This window comes from Mesoplodon densirostris, chromosome X (assembly GCF_025265405.1).
Source record: "Mesoplodon densirostris isolate mMesDen1 chromosome X, mMesDen1 primary haplotype, whole genome shotgun sequence".
NCBI lineage: Eukaryota > Metazoa > Chordata > Mammalia > Artiodactyla > Ziphiidae > Mesoplodon > Mesoplodon densirostris.
In genome coordinates this window covers 55622420-55649289 of record NC_082681.1, presented here as the reverse complement: position 1 = coordinate 55649289, position 26870 = coordinate 55622420, and the positions used below count along the sequence as shown (strand labels likewise).

At 34.7% G+C, this 26870-nt stretch overlaps 1 protein-coding gene across 4 annotated transcripts in view; it reads left to right on the top strand.

Moving 5' to 3' along the window:
• The window catches only part of DIAPH2 (diaphanous related formin 2), an 894195-nt gene that overhangs the window by 256038 nt on the left and 611287 nt on the right, over positions 1-26870 (top strand). For all 4 annotated transcript variants that reach the window (XM_060086247.1, XM_060086246.1, XM_060086245.1 and 1 more), the window contains 7 exons: positions 3438-3556; positions 5436-5552; positions 8487-8605; positions 16012-16076; positions 19340-19444; positions 23626-23940; positions 25512-25626. In XM_060086247.1, the coding sequence (XP_059942230.1) occupies positions 3438-3556; positions 5436-5552; positions 8487-8605; positions 16012-16076; positions 19340-19444; positions 23626-23940; positions 25512-25626 (955 nt within the window). The remainder of the gene's footprint in view (positions 1-3437; positions 3557-5435; positions 5553-8486; positions 8606-16011; positions 16077-19339; positions 19445-23625; positions 23941-25511; positions 25627-26870) is intronic.

Below are 26870 nucleotides of genomic sequence, written 5' to 3'. Positions count from 1 at the left end.
GGATGCGCAGGCTCAGCGGCCATGGCTCACGGGCCCAGCCGCTCCGCGGCATATGGGATCCTCCCAGACCGGGGCACGAACCCGTATCCCCTGCATCGGCAGGCGGACTCTCAACCACTGCGCCACCAGGGAGGCCCCTCCCCAGGTATTTCTGATATACAATATGAGAATCAGGATCTAGGCAGATAAACCCTGAGATTAGAGGTCCTTCCCTTAATACCATACATTTCACTACTGTTGTTGTTGTCCTTGAAGTTTTATTATCATAATTTGGAGCAAAAGTCAGAATGGTCACGCTTTAATGTATACTAGATGTACCTAACATGTCAACTGCTGTCTAGCTATCTAATTTACTAAATATTTAAATTTCAACCACTAGAATTTATAGTAATATCAAACATCTTTTACACACGCATGGAAGCCTAATAATATATTCATAATGAGTCTTTAATATCCTGGCTTTTATCCTATTTACTCTTATTTTATACACTGTTCTAACAGGAGGAGCTTGCTAATTTTCTGGAATATATCATATTCAAAGCAGCAAATTAGACGTGGCTAGGGCTAATATAAATTGTTGGTACATGGATCAAAAATTATAAATATCTGGAATCATTAGGTGTTGGGGAAGAATAGTTCTTAATAGTTCTTAGTATTTCAGTAATCCCTGAGACCATCATTGTAGTAGAGTGAAACTTTTGTTTCATATAATAATTAGAATCCTCAAGACAAGGACAGTTATTTTAATTACATTCTGTAGAAATTTATTTTCAAAATTTGCCCTGTCTCTATAGATAAATTATGATGTTTAAAGAGAGTTTATATTTCACTTACATGGAAAATTTACTTTTCATAAATTTGCTTTAGTAATTTGGGACAAATGAGTTATTAAACAGTATATAGTGATTTTTAAAATAGTATTTTCTCTGTAGTTAACTTACATTGATTTCTTGTGAAGTTTTCTCCATCTGCCTTTTAGTTAGTTAAATAAATTAAGAAAATATTAGATAAGTCAGATATGTGAAGGAACAAGATAGTAATAAATTGTGTCTGTAGGCAGCAGGCATTCCTAACCTCTTTTAAAAGACCGACAAACCCTTTCTTACTCTTTTGAAGACTCAATTTTGATTGCTTGACTGGTAATCAGTCATGTACTGGTAATGGACTTTGATTTCCTTTGAAGTACACCATATTATAGAGACTTATTTATATGTTTTAGAGAATCTGCTGAAAATATTCTGTATGTGTACCGCAAATCTGTTTAAAAAATAACTGAAACATATTTACAGTATTTCACGTAATTATTAGTAGTGTAATTCAGTAATTTTATGCCATTCTCATTTAAAATATAAACTTCAGTGATGCATTTCCCTTTTTTCAATGGGGTATCTGTCACATTTGTGCTATATGAAACTTTTATTAATTCATTAAATGTTTATTTTATCAAGAATTTTTGAATATACCTTTCAAGGTTTGACATTTGAATGAAAGGAAGATTTTTATATATGTGTGTGTATGTAGATATGCATATATATTTTTACAGAGCATTATTAATGAACACTATTTATGAGATATTTCATTTATACATATCTATATTTTTATATTGTACTGTACATGTTCATATACTATATATCTTATATAACTAATGTGTTGTCCTAATTAAAAACTGAAATAAATATTTAACCAGTTATTTTCCCTGAAAATATTTTAATCATGAAGGTTGAGTCCATGTTTTGTAAAGTTCTGATGCTGATTAAATGACAGTATTTAATTAACTTGTTTTTTCTATTTTCCAAACATATTTGGATGTGTTAAAGTCTGATAGTGAACATCTAAGAAAGAATATCTTGTGACATAAGAATAAGGAAAAATTCCATATTATAAAGGTTTTTTTTTTTGAGAGAGAATGAAAGTATATTCTTATCAGCTCCTTACATTACACATGAAGTTTTTATTTTTTTTTACATCTTTATTGGAGTATAATTGCTTTACAATGGTGTGTTAGTTTCTGCTTTATAACAAAGTGAATCAGTTATACATATACATATGTTCCCATATCTCTTCCCTCTTGCATCTTCCTCCCTCCCACCCTCCCTATCCCACATATTAAAGGTTTTTTTCTGCAATGACCAGCATATTGAGTGTGTCTGGCTCCTGCTCTTTTCTGAATTGAGTTCAGAAATCACCTGATAATATAACTCACCAATGTTAGATAACTTTAATTCCAATAAATTTCTTCATTCCCTTTCAAAGTGGAAAGTTAGACCTAAAACAAATTATTACTCAAGAGGAAACTAAGTTTAAATACATGTATTTGTTATGTATTTTATATGCAATTATATAGAAACATATTAATATTTTCATATGCTCTGTAGGTAAATTATTATGTATGTGAACGTTAGAAAAAGAACACCTAGAAATTGCATAAATTTGTGTTTGGCTTCAGTAATACGCATTGCATCTCCATTTAAAGTCGTCCTATTGAATAAAAATAGAAACAAGAAAATGGATCCGAGTTTGTTTTATCGACCTAATTTGAAGTACACCGTGCTTGCATTTCCTTTTAGAGTTCAAGCTCAGCTCTGAACATCCTAGTCCCTCTTTCGGTATCACCCTTGAGCATCCACAGTTGTGATTATCGATTTGGGTTTTGAAAGCGGCAACTTAATGGACACATATTAAAAGATATTCCAGGTGATATATATTAAGCCCAACAATCTCTAGTGTGGCATGCTTCCAAAGATTTTGTTTATACTATGATTTTGAAAATTATCAGAGGTTTGTAATGCATGTGCTTATAATGTATTACAAAAACAGGTCTTTGATGCCCAAGTTGGTATTTTGTGATTCGGCTAAGCAAAAATAAAAGGTGGGGGAGGAGGCTAATTTTGCATCTTGATTAAAAAAGTCCTGACGCCTTTTTGCTTTAAAAATCACAAAATGTCATTTAAAGTAAATTTGTTTTTACAACTTTCCACGCCATACTTGGGACTGTTGTGCTTGAATATATCCTTGCATTTGTTCTTCATTAATACAATTGATCTATATTCGCATTTTTTTGCCAGAGGCATATGTGAATATTCTAACTGCATGAGTTCTTTTGCGATCTTTGATTAGTGTGTTTAGTCAAAACGACAGCATTTAATTTGGGTTTGTAGCAATTAGTTTTTTTCCGTTGCGAAAGTGATCATTAATTTTTTAATGTGAATCGTCAAAATCTGGAGCATGAAAAGAAATGCGGTGAATGCAATGAGGTTCTTTCATTTTAAAATAGAAAAACAGAGTACATTTACTTTCTTTCAGGAAACCAAGTGCCTGGGTCAATATTTGAAATTGCTTCTGTGTATGTAGATGAATAATAGTGTCAGGCCTTTATTGCCAAAGTATGATGTTGTTAAACTGTTATTCGTCTGTTAATTTTTCTGTTTATATATTAGGATCTGAAAGAAAAAGAGAATGACGAGCTTGATATTCAGTTGAAAGTATTTGATGAGAACAAAGAGGACGACCTAACTGAATTATCACACCGTCTCAATGACATTCGAGCAGAAATGGAATATCCTTTTGACGAACCACAGAAATCATTTTGCATGTACTGTGAAAAAGGGATTTGTGGGTGATTTTGTGAACCATTATTAGAATTCTTGTCTGCCAGCCCAATTTATATCCATTTATTTATATTAGAACTTCACGATGATGCTGTCCTTGAGATTCATGTTGCAGAATTGTCAGACTGTCCTGATGATTTACACAGACTGTATTGAAATCTGCACAATGGCTTGCTGCATTATAGGTATACTCTGCTCAATGGTCTTGAATAGACAAGAGCCTAAGGCAGTATTCCTCATGGATAAGGATTTTTTTGGGGAAAAGGTCAGTGAGTTCATATGTGACTATAGGTAATATACTTTTTCAGTTTATTAAATGGTACTCCAGTGACTTAGAGATATCATTCAATTCAAATAGATGTCTTATTCTCAATCCAAATATTTTGGTTCTTTAGCGGGGGGAAAATGTTTAGATGTGATAGGGTCTGACTATAACAATTATGCTAGAGTAGAAGCATTTGAGTCAAATACAACTAGCATATAATCTTCCTATGGCAATGATTTTATACAAAATGATTTTAGATCTGAAAGATGGTTGTCATAGCATTGATGGCCATTTGTTTCACACCCATTAAACTTCTTACTTATGGGTTCTGAGGAAATTGGGAAATACTTCGGAACCAAAATGACCTTTGAGCTTGACTTTTTCTCTATAACGTCTTCTTCCACCTTCCTCCTCACTCTACAGTGCTTTGCTTGCATCTGCCTTATTTATACACACTTCTTTGTGCCTATGAGATGGAGGGCACAAGTGTTTCAACTTTTTCCTCCAATGTTCCTATCAAAGCATCTTACACATGAGTACTGGATAAGTGCAATGAATAACAGTTTTGTTATTATGAGAGATAATTTCTAGTAATTTCTTATTCTTCATCAGTGACTCTAGTCTACAGTGGTCTCCATAAAATTAAATGATTTTTATATCAATTAATAAATATCTTGCTTTATATAAATTTCTCTTCATCAGAAAGCTATTTTTGGATCTATTCCATAGCCATCAAAAGGACCTTATGAAACTTTAACACAACACTCTTACATGGGGTCTAAGAAGTAATCCATCATATACTTAATTCTATTTCAGAGAAAACGTTGACATTTCAGGTTATTTTTAAGATGCTGGATTACATCTCCTCTTCTCCTTTTCTTTTACATCGATTTTTCTAGGTCCTCGCTTTTCTTATAAAAGTGAATCCATTTTTTAAATCTGTTTTCTAGTTTACTAAAAGCATTTAAACTTCTACCACTCTTTTTATATCCTAAGAAAAATATGTTTCAAGTTCCTTATCAAATAATGACATACAAATAAATGCAAACAGTAATGATTTCATATGTGGTAAGTATTTCATCTGTATAAAATAAAACTGGTTTTAATGAACTTTTAGCAGCCCACACAATGCTTATTTGCATTACTATCTTATGTGGGCAGTGAAAAGACAGGAGTATTGGCTTGCATACATTAATATAGGTTTCCATCACAACCACAGGAAGGTCAAGAAAAAACATTTTCATTAATGGCATTGCTGTTCCAATGGTACCAACTATAAGCTGGAATTTTAAAATATAATGAACAGCTGATAATTTAAACGTTTAATGGTTAAATGGTCTTGGAAATACTCTAAGTCTCTTTCACTTGTTAAAAGATTAAAGTGATCCATAGATTAAATTTCTTTATGGAAATGTTTTAAATACCGGAACATGGAGTTGAAGGTTTAGAAACAGTAATGCAAGCAAAATGATATATCAGTGTTTTCAAAACTGAAGCTGCTTTTGTTATGAATGAAACTGTTATCAAGAATCCTTGATTTTTTTCCTTTACTTACTTTCCACTGATATGAATGAAGTGTACCATCTTCTGTATAATATGTTGAAGGACACTGCTGCTGAAAATTACTTATTATCCATTCTACAACATTTTTTGCTCATCAGAAATGATTATTATATCAGGTAAGAAGCTGTTATGAGAGTACAATTTGTATAATTTGAATTGGATTTTAAAGGAAAATTAACAATGTAGTGGTGTCTAGACAGTATATGCATATATATATATATATATATATATATATATATACATGGAGTATAAGAGTTTGATGACTCTAGATAACATTTTTTTTAAATCTATTTTTAATTGAGCCAGAAGAATATACTTATAAAAACGGGGTATGCCATTTCAGTAGCAATGAACCCAACAGATTTTACTGACCCTATGATGAATTTTTTTTGTGGCACAGAGTAAGCTCTGAAGAGTCTATGGTAGAACTTTTAAGTCCTCGTACTTTTTTTTTTTTTTTTTTTTTTTTTGTGTTACGCGGGCTTCTCACTGTTGTGGCCTCTCCCGTTGCGGAGCACAGGCTCCGGATGCGCGGGCTCAGCGGCCACGGCGCACGGACCCAGCCGCTCTGCGGCATGTGGGATCTTCCCAAACCGGGGCACGAACCCGTGTCCCCTGCATCGGCAGGCGGACTCTCAACCACTGCGCCACCAGGGAAGCCCTTTTTTTTTTTTTTATGTTCAGTCCACCCTATTCTTCTAGGTCTCTCTCTAGCTGGCTGAAGCCGTGTGTAAGATCTGAGCCAATGGACTTGATTGGCGCCTCCTGAATTTCTTACCCACAAAAATGTGAGGGATAATAAGGTTATGTTATTGTTTTGAACCACTAAGTTCTGAGATGATTTTATGAAGCAATAAGTGAAAGGAAATGGGAAATATTATTCTGGCAAGCAATATACACAGGTAAACATAAAGTTCAAATAGTAAAGGGAAAAGAGAAGCGTGGACATCATAGGACATCTAGCAGTATCTGCCACACTTCCCATGAATTTATATAATGTGGTGGTAGGAACAATAGAATATAGAGATAGTATCACTATATTGTAATGTGGTAAAAGTGCTTTAGTTTTAGTGTGCACAGGGTGTGTGGATGTGGATATTTTTTTGAACCTGGTAGCTGAAGGAAGCCCTCTTTCAGAAATTTAATAATAATAAAAACAGCAATGATAAAATTTGCTATTTAGTAAGCATTTTAAGTCCTTGTATATTTTAATAAGACTATTGTTATTCCTCTTGTATTATCTAGAAATAGGTGTGATCTTATCTAAGAAAATAATAATACTAATATTTCAGCTTTATACACAGCAATGTAATTCTTCTAAATAAACGAATATAATAATAATCCATAAAGTCAGAAATTTCAGAGTGTAGTTCTGGGAATATATCTGAAAACCAGAAAATTAGAGAAGGGTTTCTGAATGACTGAAATTATCCATAAGTTGGTGACCATGATCTTATATTTAACTGTTTAAGAGACTCTTAGTTGTTCTTCATACTCTAATATGCATGATATTCTAGCAACCTAGGTTCTCTGATTTCTCAAACCTTGCTTGATTAAAGGGCAAAGGAAGGCTACCATGGGGTCGGGTACAGTCACAACAAAAATGACAATACTAAAGTCCATAGAGAACTATTATAGTTTTCTTTATAGTTCAGGCCAGTTGCAATAACTGATGGGCATCATGATGTTACAGAGACATAGAAAAATGTTTAAAATATGCTGTTTTTTTTTAAGCAGGAAAGACAGTAATCCAACCAAAATGATTGTTGTTTTCTCAAATAAGTGCTGACAACTAAAGGGGTACTGTGCCCATGGGTACACAGTTACCTGGGGAAATAATTTGTGTGAAACCGTCCATTTCTCAGTAACTTTGAATAAACGAGAAGTTGTTCTAACATGACGTCCTTTTCATCCTGAGAACATCCATGTGAGGTAGATGTGCGACTAGCACTTTTATTCTACTTATGGATAATTAATTTGTCCTGAAAGAGAACCATTGTGTTTTCCCTGTTTACCCAGAGTCATTGACTAGATTGATTATAATCCAATATTGTTTACCCTAGATCTGATGATGACTTGAAAAAGCCTCAGATGTGTAATACATATTGCTATTTATTCTTATCCTTGAGATCAGCCCCATGACAAAAGACATATAAGAGCAATTAGAATATGTTTGGCTTTATTTGCAAACTTTTAGTAGGTTGGCTAGTTATCAGCACACTAATTTTAGGGATGTTTATGTCATAGTTTGTCCATAGTAGTATTTCTTTCTGATTTTTTCTCTATTGAACTTATTAGCTGCTGATAAATACTAAATTTTCCCCGAATTTTAATGCAAAAAGTGCCTTTTTAAAATTTTTGAAGTATGTAAGTGGTCATTTTTAAGGCCAGAATTACCTTGATAGATTACAGAATTAGGAAATGTTTCAAACCTTTGACACTGAACAAATTGAAGCTATCACCATGCATATTTAGTGTGTATGCTTCTATAAAATGGATCTTTTAAAATATGTGTATAAATAGATCTTTGGAGTAGTCTGTAACATAAGTGGCTGAGTCCAGTTTTGTAAAAGCTGTTATAGCTATCTTGAGTAAAAGTGTGGCAGTAAATTCAATACATTGTTTGCCATGTAATGCCAAGGTACTCATTCCTTATTGAAATTGAGAACTTGGAGAGGCCTAGAACCATTTCTGTATCCATAGATGTAGAACTAAAGAGTCATTTGTTTTTATTAACTTTAGGAACAATAGCTTAATTTAGTAGATAAGGTTGATAAGTATCTTTGAACACAAGCATGAATCCCTGCAAACTAGAGTATTAAGTCACTAAGTGTTCACAGCTGATTATATTACAACGGGTTTTGCACTATAACATCCAACCCATCTTTAAGCTTAGGCATATTCCTCCTGAGTGAGTGTAATGGCTAGAAAAGAGTTTTTTAGCCTGCTAGAAAATGACCTAGTTTTCTTTATCATGCAGAATCACTTCTTAAGAAAATTGATTTGTATAGGTGGAAAAGGTATTCAAGATTACTTCTTCTTTTTTGCAGGCCACAGTATTACAAAATAGTTGAGGAGTGTGTTTCACAGATAGTGCTGCACTGCAGTGGTATGGACCCAGATTTCAAGTACAGACAAAGACTAGACATTGATTTCACTCATCTGATAGGTATGTGATATAATCCTCAATGTCATTTGATTGTGTTTTACTCTCTTCTGTCTAATAGACACTTTTTAAGTGTAGCTCTCTCACTAAACTTCCTCTATTAATACCTGGTAAGTCATTGTGTCTGTGGGTACTCATTTGCTATAACTATTAATTATGATGCTCATGAGAGTTCTGCCTCTGTAATTGGAGATACTAATCTATTTGTTAAGTTTCAACACTCTTGAATTCAGTTTAAAGTCAATGCCGCACCAAAAACATTATATTAGGGGTGAATGCCTTGCTTTTTAGAAACATGACTCTGAAATGCATTGATTCAATTTATGCTGGTACATTTATGGTTTTGTTGTGAACAACAGGGTCTAATTAGTAATGCTATGTTATTAGTGTTCAGGTCTGAGAAAGGAAATACAGGTTGGTTTCAGTAACTTAAGACCTTTTAATTCTATTAAAGTAGATCATTTTATATTTTCATAGAGCTTAGAGCTAGGAAAGAATTTGAGATGATCATGTTCATCTACTTGGATTGTTGTGGAAATGACCTTATATTATCTGAGACTGGTAACTAGCTACAGTTTCTGGAATAATCTCTGAAGGATGATGTGAAACCTCTTTTGTGAAATATACTATGCCATATGACCTTATAGTTAAGCAGTTTTATTTATACCTAGTCGAAATCACTACTGCTACGATTCAAGCATGAACTCATTTGTCTTTGTCTTTAAAGGTAGGAAACAACAGCTGTTGAATGCCAGTTATATGTTATTCTTCACTCCATAGCCCAGGGAAGACTCACAGTAATATTCAAAGATGAATTCCTTGTTATTTATCATGTATTATTCTCATCTGATTGTGAAACTAATGCTCACTTATCATAGGCAATCTGGAGACTTATGTAAGTGACAAAATAAACCACCAATTACACTTTTCAAGCTCAGTACATTTCACCATTACTCACTGTTCAGCTCAGCACATCTTGTTATCTCCATCTTCATCTCTCTCCCTCTCTCTCTCTTACTCTCACTCTATCTCCCTCCCTCCTCTATTCCTCTTCTATATATCTATATGCTGATTTTTCATGGAGCATTATGTTATTAGAATTTTTCAATATTAACCTGCAAAGTGTGACTTTGTATGTCTATATAATATTCCATTTTATACAATGTCATAATCATCTTGACCAGTCCTTCCTTATTGTACATACAGATTGTTTTCAGGTTTTTATAATTATAAATGAATTTACTGTGAACATCCTTTATATAAATATTTGGATTCTTCTCAATATTTCCTTAGGATTGATTCCCCTGAGGGTGTGAACTTTGAAAGGCCAAATGCTTCTCAGAAAGCCTGTGCCAACGTACCCTGCCCCTGCAATTAATGTGAATGTTGGCCTCACTGCATATTTTTCCTTGGGCTTAATGGACTCAGTAGCTTATTTCATATTTGTTGAGAGTTATAAGGGACTGTTTCCAAATACTTGTATTGGCTTACAATCTATTATGGACCATAGTTGGTGCATATACGCTACTGTTGATTTTGGCTAACTCATTCAGTGTTCAGTGGATATTTGTTTTGGGTACTGTGTGCCAGGTACTTAGGATTGTGTACCATTAATCAAGAGCACTGGGGTGGGAAGACATGAAGGAATCAAGTGAGAGAGGGTAGTCAGTATCAAAAACCCATTATGACCTCATCCACGTATCATCTCTGTGATTGTGAACAAATCATTTAACTTGACTAGGCTTCAGTTTCCTCAGCTCTAAATTCAGATAAGTCATATATATGTGTGGTCCTTAATGTTTTATGCTCAGATGTCTTGAGTAGCTGATGAAGGCTATGCACCTTTCATTAGAACACACACACACACACACACACACACACACACACAGACACAGATATTAGCTGGTGCTTGAAGAGCTTCTAGGAAATCAATGGATCTCTTAAAATAAAGATCATCTGGACTTGAGGAGCATAAGGTCTCTTCTGATTTCACAGGTCTGTGAGTCTAGTACTTTTTTTTTTATAAATCAGATCATATCCTGACCTAAATTTCTTCAACGCCTTCCCATTGAGATTTTTATTTTTTTAACATTTTTATTGGAGTGTAATTACTTTACAATGTTGTGTTAGTTTCTGCTGTATAACAAAGTGAATCAGCTATATGTATACATATATCCCCATATCCTCTCCCTCTTGCGCCTCCCTCCCACGCTGCCTATCCCACCCCTCTAGGTGGTGACAAAGCACCGAGCTGATCTCCCTGTGTGATGCGGCTGATTCCCACTATCTATTTTACATTTGGTAGTGTGTATATGTCAATGCCACTCTCTCACTTCGTCCCAGCTTACCCTTCCCACTCCCCATGTCCTCAACTGATTCTCTACCTCTGGGTCTTTATTCCTATCCTGCCCCTAGGTTTGTCAGAACCTTTTTTTTTTTTTTTTAGATTCCATATATATGTGTTAGCGTATGGTATTTATTTTTCTCTTTCTGACTTACTTCACTCTGTATGACAAACTCTGGGTCCATCCACCTCACTACAAATAACTCAATTTCATTTCTTTTTATGGCTGAGTAATATTCCATTGTATATATGTTTCACATCTTCTTTATCCATTCATCTGTCGATGGACACTTAGGTTGCTTCCATGACCTGGCTATTGTAAATAGTGCTGCAATGAACATTGTGGTACATGACTCCATTTGAATTATGGTTTTCTCAGGGCATATACCAAGTAGTGGGATTACTGGGTTATATGGTAGTTTTATTTTTTGTTATTTAAGGAACCTCCATACTCTTCTCCATAGTGACTATATAAATTTACATTTCCACCAACAGTGCAAGATGGTTCCCTTTTCTCCACACCCTCTCCAGCGTTTATTGTTTGTAGATTTTTTGAGGATGGCCATTCTGACTGGTATGAGGTGATACCTCATTGTAGTTTTGATTTGCATTTCTCTAATGATTAGCGATGTTGAGCATCCTTTCATGTGTTTGTTGGCAATCTGTATATCTTCTTTGGATAAATGTCTATTTAGGTCTTCTGCCCATTTTTGGATTGGATTGTTTGTTTTTTTGATATTGAGCTGTGTGAGCTGCTTGTATATTTTGGAGATTAATCCTTTGTCAGTTGCTTCATTTGCAAATATTTTCTCCCACTCTGAGGGTTGTCTTGTGGTCTTGTTTATGGTTTCCTTTGCTGTGAAAAAGCTTTGAAGTTTCATTAGGTCCCATTTGTTTTTATTTCCATTTCTCTAGGAGGTGAGTCAAAAAGGGTCTTCCTGTGATTTATGTCATAGAGTGTTCTGCTTATGTTTTCCTCTAAGAGTCGTATAGTGTCTGGCCTTACATTTAGGGCTTTAATCCATTTTGAGTTTATTTTTCTGTATGGTGTTAGGGAGTGTTCTAGTATCATTCTTTTACATGTAGCTGTCCAGTTTTCCCAGCACCACTTATTGAAGCGGCTGTCTTTTCTCTATTGTACATTCTTGCCTCCTTCATCAACGATAAAGTGATCATATATGTGTTGGTTTATCTCTGGGCTTTCTATTCTGTTCCATTGAGCTATATTTCTCTTTTTGTGCCAATATCATACTGCCTTGATTACTGTAGCTTTGGAGTATAGTCTGAAGTCAGGGAGCCTAATTTCTCCAGCTCCATTTTTCTTTCTCAAGATTCCTTAGGCTATTCAGGGTCTTTTGTGTTTCCATAAAAATTGTGAAATTTCTGGTTCTGGTTCTGTGAAAAATGCCATTGGTAGTTTGATAGGGATTACATTGAATCGCTGGATTGCTTTGGGTAGTAGAGTCATTTCCACAATGTTGATTCTTCCAATCCAAGATCATGGTGTATCTCTCCATCTGTTTGTATTCTCTTTAATTTCTTTCATCAGTGTCTTATAGTTTTCTGCCTACAGGTCTTTTGTCTCCTTAGGTAGGTTTATTCCTAGGTGTGTTATTCTTTTTGTTGCTGTGGTAAATGGGAGTGTTTCCTTAATTTCTCTTTCAGATTTTTCATCATTAGTGTATAAGAATGCAAGAGATTTCTGTGCATTAATTTTGTATCCTGCTACTTTACCAAATTCATGGATTACCTCTAGTAGTTTTCTTGTAGCATCTTTAGGATTCTCTATGTTTAGTAGCATCTCACTTGCAAACAGTGACAGTTTTACTTCTTCTTTTCCAATTTGGATTCCTTTTACTTCTTTTTCTTCTCTGATTGCTGTGGCTAAAACTTCCAAAACTATGTTGAATAATAGTGGTGAGTGTGGGAAACCTCGTCTTGTTCCTGATCTTAGAGGGAATGGTTTCAGTTTTTCACCATTGAGAATGATGTTAGCTGTGAGTATGTCATATATGGCCTTTATTATGTTGAAATAGGTTCCCTCTATGCTTACTTTCTGGAGAGTTTTTATCATAAATTCATGTTGAATTTTCTCAAAAACTTTTTCTTCATCTGTTGAGACTATCATATGCTTTTTATCCAGTTTGTTAATATGGTGTATCACGTTGAATGATCCACTTGTGTCCAATGGCACAGGATAGAAAGCCCAGAGAAAAACCCTCACACCTATGGTCAACTGATCTATGACAAAGGAGGCAAGGATATACAATGGGGAAAACATATTATCTTCAATAAGTGGTTCTGGGAAAACTGGACAGCTACATGTAAAAGAATGAAATTAGAACACTCCATTACACCATACACAGAAATAAACTCAAAATCGGTTAAAGACCAAAATATAAGACTGGACACTATAAAACTCTTAGAGGAAAACATAGGAAGAGCACTCTTTGACTTCAATCACAGCAAGATCTTTTTTTGATCCACTTCCTAGTATAATGGAAATAAAAAGAAAAATAAACAAATGGGACCTAATGAGACTTAAAAGCTTTTGCAAAGCAATAGAAACTACAAACAAGATGAAAAGTCAACCCTCAGAATGCGAGAAAATATTTGCAAACAAATCAATGGACAACAGAGTAATCTCCAAGATATATATACAGCTAATGCAGCTCAATATTAAAAAAACAAACAAGCCAATCAAAAAATAGACAGAGGACTTAAATACACATTTCTCCAAAGAAGACATACAGATGGCCAAGAAGCCCATGAAAACTTCTCAACATCACTAATTATTAGAGAAATGCAAATCAAAACTGCAATGAGGTGTCACCTCACACCAGTTAGAATGGGCATCATCAGAAAATGTAGAAACAACAAATGCTGGAGAGGGTCTGGAGAAAAGGGAACCCTCTTGCACTGTTGGTGGGAATGTAAATTAATTCAGCCACTTTGGAGAACAGTATGGAGGTTCTTTAAAAATCTAAAAATAGAATTACCATATGACCTGGCGATGCCACTACTGGGCATATACCCAGAGAAAACCATAATTCAAAAATACACATGCACCCCAGTGTTTGCTGAAGCCCTATTTACAATAGCCAGGTCATGGAAGCAACCTAAATGCCCGTTGACAGACGAATGGATAAAGAAATGTGGTATATGTATATATACAATGAAATGTTACTCGGCCATGAAAAGGAATGAAATTGGGTCATTTGTAGAGACGTGGATGGATCTAGAGACTGTCATACAGAGTGAAGTAAGTCAGAAAGAGAAAAACAAATATCGTATATTAACATATATATGTGGAACCTAGAAAAATGGTATAGATGAACCAGTTTGCAGGGCAGAAATTGAGACACAGATGAAGAGAACAAACGTATGGACTCCAGGTGGGGAAAGTGGTGGTGGGGTGGTGGTGGTGGGGTGATGAATTGGGAGATTGGGATTGACATGTATACACTAATATGTATAAAATTGATAACTGTTAAGTACCTGCTGTATAAGAATATAAAATTAAAAAGAATACGATAATAAGCATCTCTGTCACCCCCTAAAATTTCTGTATTCTCATTCGTAGTCCTCTTCCCATGTTTCCCCCTTCTCTCCATCGTGAGACAATCACTGATCTTCTCTTGGTATAGACTAGTTTTCTAAAATTTTATGTAAATGGAAACATACAGCGTGTACTGTCTTTGCTGGCTTTTTTCATTCAGCATAATTATTTTGCGGTTCATTTGTGTTGTGGTATTGGCATGTATCATTTGTTTTCATAACTGAGTACTTTCACGGTATATCGATATAGCACAATTTGTTTATACATTTACTTGTTGATGGACATTTGGATTATTTCTTAGTTTTAGCTATTATAAATAAAGCTGCTATGAGCATTCACATACAATTCAGGGTATAGACATATGCTTTCATTTCTTTTAGGTAAATAAATAGGTATAGGATGGCTAAGTATAGGTATACAGAATAAACTGTGTATACAGTATTGAGAATATTTCCCAAAAGAGGTTCTTCACTTATTTATATTTTGGAGTGTTTGATTAGACCTGAGAAGTTTGATGTTTGTTTTCTTATTTACGTAATACTATATTCTGCCCCTGTTCAGAAGTTGTTCAAGTGAAATCTTTCTTCAGGAAGCCTGAATTAATGAATGTTATTGTATCCTCCCCTGTAGCCTTATTTTAAGGCCATTTTGAGCCTTAATAATCTTTTTTTAATATGATATTTTAAGATGAGCTTGTTGATTTTTTTAAAAAATTATTTTATTTTTTAAAATTTTTGGCTCCATCGGGTCTTTGTTGTGGCATGCGGGATCTTCGTTGAGGTGTGCGGGATCTTTCGTTATGGCACAGGCTCTTTGTTGTGGTGCGGGCTCTTCGTTGCATCGCGTGGGCTTCTCTTGAGTTGTGGCGTGCAGGTTTTCTTTTCTCTCGTTGTGGTGTGTAGACTCCAGGGCGCGTTGGCTCTTTAGTTGTGGCGCATGGGTTCCAGAGCATGTGGGCTCTGTCGTTTGCAGCACGCAGGCTCTAGGTGAGGCGCAGGAGCTCAGTAGTTGTGGTGTGCGGGCTTAGTTGCCCTGCAGCATGTGGGATCTTAATTCCCTGATGAGGGATTGGACCCGAGTCCCCTGCTTTGTAAGGTGGAATCTTTACCACTGGACCACCAGGGAAGTTCCTGATCTTTAATAATCTTAAGCATAGCATAGATTCTTTGGTACTTCTCCACCCATAATAAACTACAAAAAAATTTTTAAAGAGTTCTATAATTGTTAAAGTTGGTAAATAATGGAATACCTTTAAAATGATGATGATTGAGTCAAATATATTCTTGGATGCTAGGTTTTGTGCCTCAAAAATACTATCATTGAATTCAGTTAGTATACAAAAGAAACCTGGTAGTTTATGTTTTATGTGCAGTATAGGTCAATTTCCATCTAACAGCAATTGACATAAAAATGATAGTTTACATAGTAGAATTATAGGCTGGTAGCCATTATTTGCCTAGTGATCCAATGCAATAATTTCTAATCATTTTTCATCAATCTTAATAGATTCTTGTGTGAACAAGGCAAAAGTTGAAGAAAGTGAACAAAAAGCAGCAGAATTTTCAAAGAAGGTAAGACATATCAAATATTAGCTGTAATTATGAAATGTAAAATGTAATCACAATACATATTCTACCTTGTTTCCTTATGCGAGGCCTTATAAATGTTGTTTCAGTTATATAGTTCTTTATGTTTCTGGATTCAGACACCACGACAGAATATTGATTTCTTTCCCAGTAGCATAAGGTTGCTACTGTTCCCTGCTCATCACCTTTAATCCATTATGGAAGAATAACACTAACCATATTCTACTAAACTGATAAATGAAATAAAATTAGATTGCTGGAAGCATATAGTTTGAAATGGTCAACCAAAACACATTCCCCCATTGCTTTCCTGCAGCTCTCACTTAACAGTAGTTAGCTCCTTGGAGAACTGTGGAGATGTTTAGCTAGTCTTATCTGTTATGTTCTTTAAATCAGTGCTATTGATAGAAACAGAATGATGCAATATTTTCTTTCTCTTTGTCTCTCTCTGCTTAGACTTATCTTCTTTGAATTTTGTAATTACCATTTTTAAAGTGATGCTGCTACTCCATGTATGTAGTCTTAGTGGAATTTGAGGTTCCCCTTTCTTTGTGTAATGCCTCATGTGAATGCCAACTTTATGAATATCTGAATTTTATTTAGATCTCAGATGGTCTTTTCCTTATTTCATGAAAGCATAGCTACAATTTTATGAACTTCTACGGAAAGTTGCATTGTTTGGTTTTAGACCCTATAAAGCATTAGTATAGTATTTCTCTCCTGTTGGTGGAAGGAGAAGGATTGAAGCCCAAGTCTAAAAGCTCTACAGTTTTGAGTCTTTTGACAGCAAGATAAAGTGCTTACATATTGCTGTCTCTTCAAAGTTATGACTTACCTTGGAGATTAAATAATCACTTTTGCTATCACTCTAGAAATTATAGAGTATTACTGAAGTTACTTCAGGGCATCTGAAGAAATATTTTTGCTCTTTCAGTTACTAGAATAGATTTTAAGAGCTTGAGCATAAAATGTTTGTGTGAAGCCGTCATTTTTATTGGTGAAAGAAACTGTACATTTTTCGATTAGTAGACCTTTATATTTCTAATGTTCTTGTTTTAAGTAGCACATTTAAAATTCCCTTTGAAAATCTTAGGATCTCTTTTTCTCTGGCACTGTGATTAGATACCACAAGGCTGGAGCAAATTGTGATGATCTATGTGGTAAAAATTTCTGTAAGCATCTATTATTGGAAAAGGAGTCCTGAAATAATAAAAAAGAAATTTCAGTGTTTGATGCTTTATTCTCCTCACCAACATTTAGAATGAAAACATGTATGGTCTCCCAGTGTTTATCTATGTACCTTCTCTTATTCTGGGTGATTTTAAGAGGCAGTATAAAGTAGTAAAAAAAAAAAGAAAGAAAGAAAAGAAAAGAAAAATGAAGGGGGTCAGCTAGAATGAGAAGCGGTAGTTGTAAGATCTGGTCTCAGTGTTTCTGCTAGTTAGCTGTGACTTTAAGCCATTTACTCTCCTTGGATCTTAATTTTTTTCATCCTTAAAAGGAGAGAATAAGGTTAGTGGACTTGTAAGAAGTCTTCCAGCTCACATATCTCAGGCTTCTCGGCAGGTTTACAGATTAAGATCATTTTAAATTACAAGAAGAAGCCTTGTGTGCCTCTCCGCAAGTGTACTAATAAACCATTTGTAGAGCAAAATTGTGTGCTTGTGTGGACAGCATGCTTGAGAAGCACACAGGAGAAGATAACACTGGCAAGGAGGCTGGGAGTATAGAATCAGATCAAAATTTTTTTTAATATTTATTTATTTATTTGGTTGCTCTGGATCTTAGTTGCTGTAGGTGGGCTCCTTAGTTGTGGCAGGGGGGCTTCTTTGTTGCGGCAGGCAGGCTCCTTAATTGCGGCTCATGGGCTCCTTAGTTGTGGCATGCGAACTCTTAGTTGCGACATGTGTGTGGGATCTAGTTACCTGACCAGGGATCGAACCCAGGCCCCCTGAATTGGGAGCATGGGGTCTTAACCACTGTGCCACCAGGGAAGTCCCAGAATCAGATCAATCTTAACATGGATACTAGTGAAGTCAAAAAAGCTCCATCTTCTCAGTGACCTAGGAAACAAGGTCATTTGCTGATACTGAAGGATCAGGGTAAGTTTGAAATGTAAAGAGATTAGAAACGATTTGGACCAACCTCTGTGGGACATTTTCCCAGGACTCAAGTAAAGATGAATAAAATAATTAATTAAGTAGTATTGCAGGTTTGACTCAAACACTATTATCCACTTTGCTCACCCACTCTTTCTTCAGACTGGATCTGAATGGCATTTTATAATTTCCAAAGGTCAAGTCTACTATGAGGAGGAATATTTATTAACAGTAAACACACTTTTTCCTTCTTCCACAAACTCTAAAGGCAGTTTTTGGCAGTAAGATATATCACTTTTAAAAACATAAATAACATTTTTGGAATAATGTATAGACTTCTAAAATAACTTGAAGTGACAGTGACAATAAAGGGGAAATGTTCTATAGCTGGACATGAGCAGTATTCACCTGACTGAGGTAAGTGCTGGGCAGGATGCAGTAAATGGATAGTCACCATTCTGATGGTCTCTTTGGCTTAGCACGCTGTAATTTAACCTCTCATCTTCCCTCTTATGACATTTTATACAAGTGTTTTGGTTAAACATCTGAATGAGAATGCCATTAGAGCATATATCATTCTACTGTCAGATTTTGTGGAGCATCACTTTTTGAATGCTAGACAATTAAGATTATAATAAAAATAGTCTGATTTGTATTAATGTACATCCGTTTGAGCGTTCTAAAAGTACAGTCTCTTATCAAGATTAAATATAGTTTTAAAGAGTTGAACTGCTTGATTCCTAATTTTTAGGTTTCATTTTCTAATTAAATAAACTTAAAAGTATGGGATGAAACATTAAAAAAATGATTAATTCTAAAACCTAACTTTCAATAACAAAACACAAAAATGTCCATTATATATGAAGAGAGCCTTCTTACTCCACCCTTTTAAAATTTTGTTTAGTATGTTTTTTTCAGAAGTGAAAATGGGTTTTTTTACCTTGGGCTGGGGACATAGTTCTTCTTTACTACCACCCCATCCCCATGGAGGTGCTCAATTGCCATAAAATAATCAAGAGCTCTGATTTTCTGAGTGGCCTGGGAAATTTAAGTAGCAAAAGACACTCCACTTATTTAATACATATTGTTGTTTAAAGCTTTCTCAAAACTGTATTATTAAGTGTACATTTATGGTGGTGATCATTGCAGTTCGATGAAGAATTCACAGCTCGACAGGAAGCTCAAGCTGAGCTTCAAAAAAGAGAAGAAAAAATCAAAGAGCTTGAAACAGAAATCCAACAACTTCGAACCCAGGTAATGAAACAAGATACAGACTTTGTGTCATGTCACATTGAGTTCGAAGGTAGAAAACTGTCTTGTTAGATGAAGGGAAAAAGGTGACCAGAAGCAGACTTTCTGGTAGTTTCCCATTTTACTTGAAATAACTACAGATTTGATTTTCCAGGACAATAAATCATTTTAATGTTTGGATAAAAATATGGCATTCATTGCATAAACTGCCCTGAATATTTTTTAAAGGAATGTATTACACAAGCAAAACTCTTTCTTGAGATGAAATTTTCATGATGATTTGAAAAATTGGATGCATAGTATTTTCTTTCAAAAGGAATGTGGAAATGCTCATTAAAGCTTTTTGAGATCTCTTTAAATCTCAACTACCATAATTTCAAAATCTATAAACTTTATATTTCCACCAACATTCCCTATGATGAAAACCCCCCATATACACTTAAAATCTTAATTATGGTGTCTAAATTTTAGAGCTGATTACATACTCTCAACACAACATATTTTTTAAATGAATATAAAGAAACATAAGATTAGTTCTTAGCCTCATAGATGCCCAGTAGGGTGTTTGTTGATTGACTAGGTCTGTTTCTGTCAATCCACTGAAAAGTGACTTCAGAAGTCAACAGTGAACTCCACATTACCCAATGCAGTGGCCTTTTCCTACCCTTAGCCTCTTTCACTTATCTGTAATATTTGATAATTTCTTTTCACTCAATCTCTCCTTTTTGTGTCATCTGACTTCGTTTTCTACATGTCTCAGAACTCAGTTTCTCTTTGTTTTCATCCTCCAAATGATGACATTCCCCAGTGTTCTGTCCTCTGCTCTTTTTTCTCTGTATGTCCTTGCACTAATATCCCATCCAATATCATAAATTCAAATATCACCTTTTAGTAGGTGTCAAGTCCCCTGGATTTGTCATCTATTTCCAGCTCTTGATTAGATCTCTGCGTGGGCAGGTCCTGCTGCATGTTGAAATCAAACCCATTATTTGTGGTCACTTCTCTGTCCTCAAACCAGCTTGGTCTCCATTCTTATCTGTTTAAATTTTACCACCAATTTTTTTTTTATTGTGAAGCTGAGTTGTCCTGGCCTTTTCCCCGCCCTGCCTCCTGACAGATTATTAAATTGGTCACTGTTTTATGTCAGTTCTTTCTCTTTTTTACGCTTTGCATCAAAACCCTGAACCCCCCAGGGCCACTCTCTCATTCCATCCTGCCTGGAATATTACAATAGTTTCCAAACTTTCCTCCATGCCTATAGTCTCTTCCTCTTCAGATTCATGCTTTATGTCAGTTTCAAATTAATCTTCTTAAAACACTGCCCTGATTATTGTCACTCCAGGCTTTAATATGTTCAATGGTTGCCTGTTGCATTCAGGATTAAAGAAAAAAATCTCCTTCTCGGGAATTTGAAGGCCTTCTATCCAGGGCTCCCTTATCTCCCCTTTGCAGCCTCGTCTCTGCTCCCCTAACTCCAGCCTCTGTTGCAGCTAAGTCACCTTTCCTCCTCCCTTCACATGTAGAATTTACTGTCTCCACACTTTTCCTTTGGCCAGCATTTCCCAGACATTAGTTACAGAGATGCTAATAGGTTTTTCATGAGGAAAGCATTCCATAGTCCAATAAATTTGGTACGCTTGAAATTCTCCTCTTAGAGATTCATCATTCTCATTAGCATACTAAAGGGTCTGAGATGGCCTACATTAAAGAAACCTGTCGAACTATTTTTCCTATAGCTTTCTCAAACTCATTTAGCCACAGAACCCTTTATCTCAGACCACCTATTAATATCTCCTGCAGAAGAGTTTGTTCATGGAACTTAGTTGAGAAATGCTGACAAATTATTCTCTCTCAGAAATGCCCTCCCTTGCTCCTCTGTGCCAATGAAACATCTCCTTTAAGGATCAGCTCAGTATAACATCCTTTGGAAAGCGTCACCCAAAACTCTGGGAATTTCTTTGAACTTTTATATCACTTTTGTAGACCACTCCTATCATATTTGGTGGTGTGCCTGCTTTATCCCTTCCCCTGCAGCATAAACACTTTGAGGACAATGTCTTTACTTCCTGTGCTTACTCTTATTAAAGTCCCTACTGCACCTAGCACAGGGCCTTACCATTTAATTGTGTAGTTGCTTATTTATTATCAACGGATCTGGAAAAGTGCAGAGTCACACAGTACTTTCTAGTGCACCCCAAATTGTGTCAAATAGTAAATGGTCCATTTGCCGTATTCAATTCTCAATACTCTATTGTGGTCTCATTTAATTGTTCCATTCCTAATAGTTCATAGGAGGGAAGAAAAGGGCTGATATGATTTGATTTTAAGGCTGGTGGCATTTGAGACTTTTATTCAATTTGTAAAATATCTAATTAACTTGAGTAAAAAGTCATATTTTAAAGTAATAGCATTTTTGTGGTTACACAAGTTTTATATCATAAACATGATCTCATAGAGGCAAAATTTTATGTTTATAAACAAGCATTACTTTCATTTTGCTGTCAATTAATACAAAATATGGGATATACATTTTACCTTTCAAATTATTAAACAAGTCCATTTATATACAAAATTTATAGGGTAAATTACTAATTTATTTAACTTTTCAGAAAAATTATTTTAATTTTCCTCAGAATTTCTTTGCTATTTCAATCAAGATTGGAAAAATCAGACTGCTTTCTATAGTTTTGCTGCATTAAAAATAAAATAGAAAGAATTTGCATATTTTATTCCTATCCTTCTTCCTAATCTCAGGAGGGGATTGCATTCCAGGAGAGGATTGTCATTTAAGTGTATAAACACTTTAGTTGTATATATGTATATACACACATAAACATTCATATGTGTGAATAAAATATTTGTGGACAGTGTGCACTGAATATTAGGAGAAACATTTCTGTGATGCTGTTTACCTGTGATTGTTAATTTTTAACATTCTTGTAAATGGGTCAATCCTTTAAGTTGATTGTTTCAAAAATAGGCTTCCACTTATTTATTATGTAAAGATAATACTAAGTTTGTTTAGTTCAATTAAGTAGTCTGTGGAGGAAATTCGTATTAGTAAAGATTAGAAGAGTTTCTCCCCAAATTAAAATAACACTATACCAAGACATGTTAATAGTTTTAAACTTTCCATTCAGTTAGTCTAATGTCATATCTCAATTACAGAAGATGCGTGTTCATTTGTAGGACTTTCTTAGGAATGTTTATAATTAACAAACTCACTTTTATATTCATTTTCATTTCGGAAAGTAAACCATTGTCATCAGTAATGGTTTAAAGAAACAGGTCCAGATTAATAATCAAAAAGTGGGCAATATGGAATGCAGTGATCTCCGTCAGCTGTCATCCATCATTATTAGAGAATGAGCTTGAAGTTTTTTTTCTGATGGGAGAAATAAGTTATAATCTGCTCATACTGCAAGCTGTAATTAATTCCACTCAAGGCAACTGACACCCATTCATTAGGAGCTAGTCTGTTGTAGTGGAAAGAGGACTGCCTTAGATATGAGAAGAATCACATGTAAATCTTAATCATATTTCAGACTGTGTGACCTTTGGTTAGTCATTGAACCTCTTTGCAGTTACAGTTTCCTCATCTATAAGCAGTGAGATAAAAATACCCAACCTACATTATAGGGTTATAATAAGGATGAAAAGAAATAATAGATGTAAAAACATTGATAAACCTGTATTATTATGCAATGGATGTTACTTAGCATTAATTCTTGGTATTAGAAGATAGCTAAGTTACTGGTGCTATGAGACAGACTCTTCGTGTAAAGCTAATCGTCTCCAAGGGAATTAAATCAGTTATTTTGTATTAATCATCCCGTATTCATACCAACTAGTCTTAACAGGCCCAAGCCATATACAGTACTTCTTCTTTGCATATATTTATAATGAAAGGTAAGTTTCATTATTTTGGAGGAGTGTTTCACAAAATCTTTGAGCGTGCCAACTTTCCTAGCCTTAGTATATTAGCAGAGTTAGTCATTATCCAGGGTTTAGAATGCTTACCAAAAATCTATGCAAGTCTTTTTCATCTATTCTTAAGCCCTTAGATGTTGCTAAATTAAATAAATCTTAAACAACCCAACCACAAATGTCTACTGATAAGTTTTCTTTGCTACTATACTTTACTGTAAGCATTTAAATAAGCATTGGGTTATTTTATATTTCAGGGACATGGACTCTCAGGTTCATCAGGAATTCCAGGCCCTCCTCTACCACCTCCATTGCCAGGTGCTGGGCCACCCCCGCCCCCACCTCCACCAGCACCACCTCTACCCGGAGGAGGTCCCCCTCCTCCTCCACCTCCTTTACCCGGGGTACATGGAATAGCATCACCACTGCCTTTGTTTGGGGGACCTCCTCCACCACCTCCCCTTGGAGGAGTTCCTCCTCCTCCTCCGGGAACAGTTGATCTGCCATATGGAATGAAGCATAAAAAAATATATAAACCTGAGGTGTCCATGAAGAGGATCAATTGGTCAAAGGTAATACTATGACTATAGCTTTATGGCTTTGCCTAGTCATAGTTGCTCATTAATGTGTGAATGACGTATTGCTACTTATAAGTATGATAGAATAATTGAGAACATGACCACTGATTCTTTTGCTTTCGCTTGTGAGTTCACCGTCTTATGTTCATCTTTCATAGCTGGAGAATTGGAAACTCCACAGACAACTTGAAATTAACATAGAAGACAAAAGGAAAATCAAAGTGAAAGTGGTTTTAGAGAATAGTATATGAAAAATAATTTTGATTCTTTTACCAGTGTTAACTTTAATTGCTATAACATTCTTAAATATAATCTTTGTATTAATGGGCCTTTTTAGTTATGTTTTTCTTAGAAAATTATTAGTTTTTTTTTAGTTTTAAACTTTCAGATAGTGTGGAATCGCTGGCAGTATTCAGTAGAGACATAAACTTTTTTTATATGATGTGTGAAAGATTTTTCTTTTGAATGTTATTTTGCTTTATTATTATCAAATAACATGTCTTATAAAAAGCTTATTATCAAGATTGACACAGTCCGCATTCACTGGGAACGAATCTAATGAAAATACAATTAACCAGGCCACCATTTGGGGAAATGTCTATTCCAAGAACATAGTTACAGTGATATCTGACAGTATATACATATTAAATTGGTTTGACCAGAATAATGGTTAAATCATTTTTAAAATTAAGCATAAACTTATGCTTTGCTCATAAGAATAAATGAGGTATAAATGTTTTTGGAATGTAGTTATTTTTTGTTAGGCATGATGGACCAAACTATAGGACCCAGAAGCTGCTGGCCCAGTTATCTGTGTGTGTAAATGTAATGATATGTTAATTTAGCAATTAAGCATATAGTGTAATGGCACTTACATATCACAAAGCATCATGATATGTACTGGAAAATGCACAGTTCTAATATTGGGTTTCAGTGTAGTGGCTGAGAGCACAATTCTGTGGAGCTACACTTCCTGGGTTTGAAAGCCATCTTCACTATTTACTAGCTTGGGCAGCCACTCAGACTTCCTGGGGCTCAGTTTCCTCATCTTTAACATGGAGATAATAACAGGTCCTACTTCAAAGGATTATTGTGAGGATCAGATGAGATGAATTAATGTGTGAAATCACTTAAAGGAGTACCTCACACATTTTAGGAGGTATGTAAGTGTCAGCTATTATGGTTATTTTCTGCAACCATGGGAAATTTACTTTTCTGAATCTCAGTTTCCCCATTGTTAAAAATCCAGGAGCAAGAAGAAGGTATGTAAGTTGGGGGGAGGGATTTACTAAATTATTTTTAAGATTCCTTCCAGTAGAAGATTTTTTAAAATGTAATTTGCTACATGGCCTGTTGCTGTTGTGTGTTTTTCTGTACACTAGTAGAAGTCTATGACTTTCCCACTGAGTGTTTACTTAAAAAGTGTTGTTTTGATAGATCCTAAAATTGATTTAGTAGGTAGATGAATAAAGGTGATATCATTCAACCTTGGTGAAAGTGAATTCTTTGAAAAATTAAATATGAAGTAATAATTTAGAACCTTACCTTTGTTATTTTTGTTTCAGATTGAACCCAAAGAATTGTCTGAGAACTGTTTCTGGTTGAAAGTTAAGGAAGAGAAGTTTGAAAATCCAGATCTCTTTGCAAAATTGGCACTGAATTTCGCTACCCAGATAAAAGGTATATTTTATTTTTTAATATAGAGTTCTTGTTCTGATATATTGAATTCAGTGCTTTGCTAAAAATTTCTAGTAATGTGTACATGTATAATTTTTTGGGCAGAGTCAAACATAATTAGATTGACATATTAACTGTATTTTACCTAACAACGAAAGAAGGATAGCTTTTTTCCTATTAAATTTATTTTGCATAAATGTTATTATTCATCTGAAAATATGGGTTTTATTTTTATTGTTTAATATGTAACTTATACTCCTCTATTGTAAAGTTGTCATTTTTACTGAGAAGCAGAGGGGATGAATCTGTTGATTCACAATGTAAGAGAAAATAATGTAATTGGAGTAAGTTTGGTGCCATCGTGCTTATGTAGTCTTACATTTGTACTAATCCATTTTGTTTTTTTTGGAAATTTGATAAGTTTTTTTCTATAAGCAGATTGTCTGGAATAATATCAAAATCTGGTACCTAATAAGTGTATTTTACTGATTTGATAATTGAGTGCCTTCTTTATGATTAGATTCTTAACCACTTATGAATTTCACACATAATTTTGGTACTATATAGATAACTTCTCAATCTCATAATTAATCATTGTGGTTTGTGAATTTTTGGTATTTCATTTTAACATTACTATTTTACTAATTATCACAGAATTGATAGCTTACTTAAGCATAGGAGTTTTTTCAGCCTGAGTGAGTCTTTACAACTAAGAAATTGATATATTCCACATGGCCATGCCCTTGGAATTAGCTCCTTTACTATTCATTTGTCTGATTTGTCACAACATGCCTTAGAATGTGAGAATGTGAATTTTGGAAGATTCAGAGAGAGAGAGAGGGAGAGAGAGAGAGGTGAAAATTATTCCTTTTCAGCCCTTCTAGCTTATCTTGCACACTGGAGGTACTTGTACTGTATTTGTTGTTCCTTGTAGATTGAAGTGCACACACATACAGAAATCTGGGGTGATTAGAGTATTCTGAAGAATTTTGACATTTAAGAAAATTCCTGCCATTCAAGTCTTTTGCTTCCCTTATTTGCTCTACTAGACTTCACATTTCAAGGATTCTTCAAGGACTCCAGAGATGACTATTTATTATAATCACCTTTTTAAATTGAAAAAGTAAAACATGCTTACACATCAAGGTATTAATAATAATAATAATAATAATAAAAAGATGTGTGGTAAGCATATCCCTTCAATCGCAGACTTACAGCTTCTTCCCAAGAGAAACCACTCTTACTGA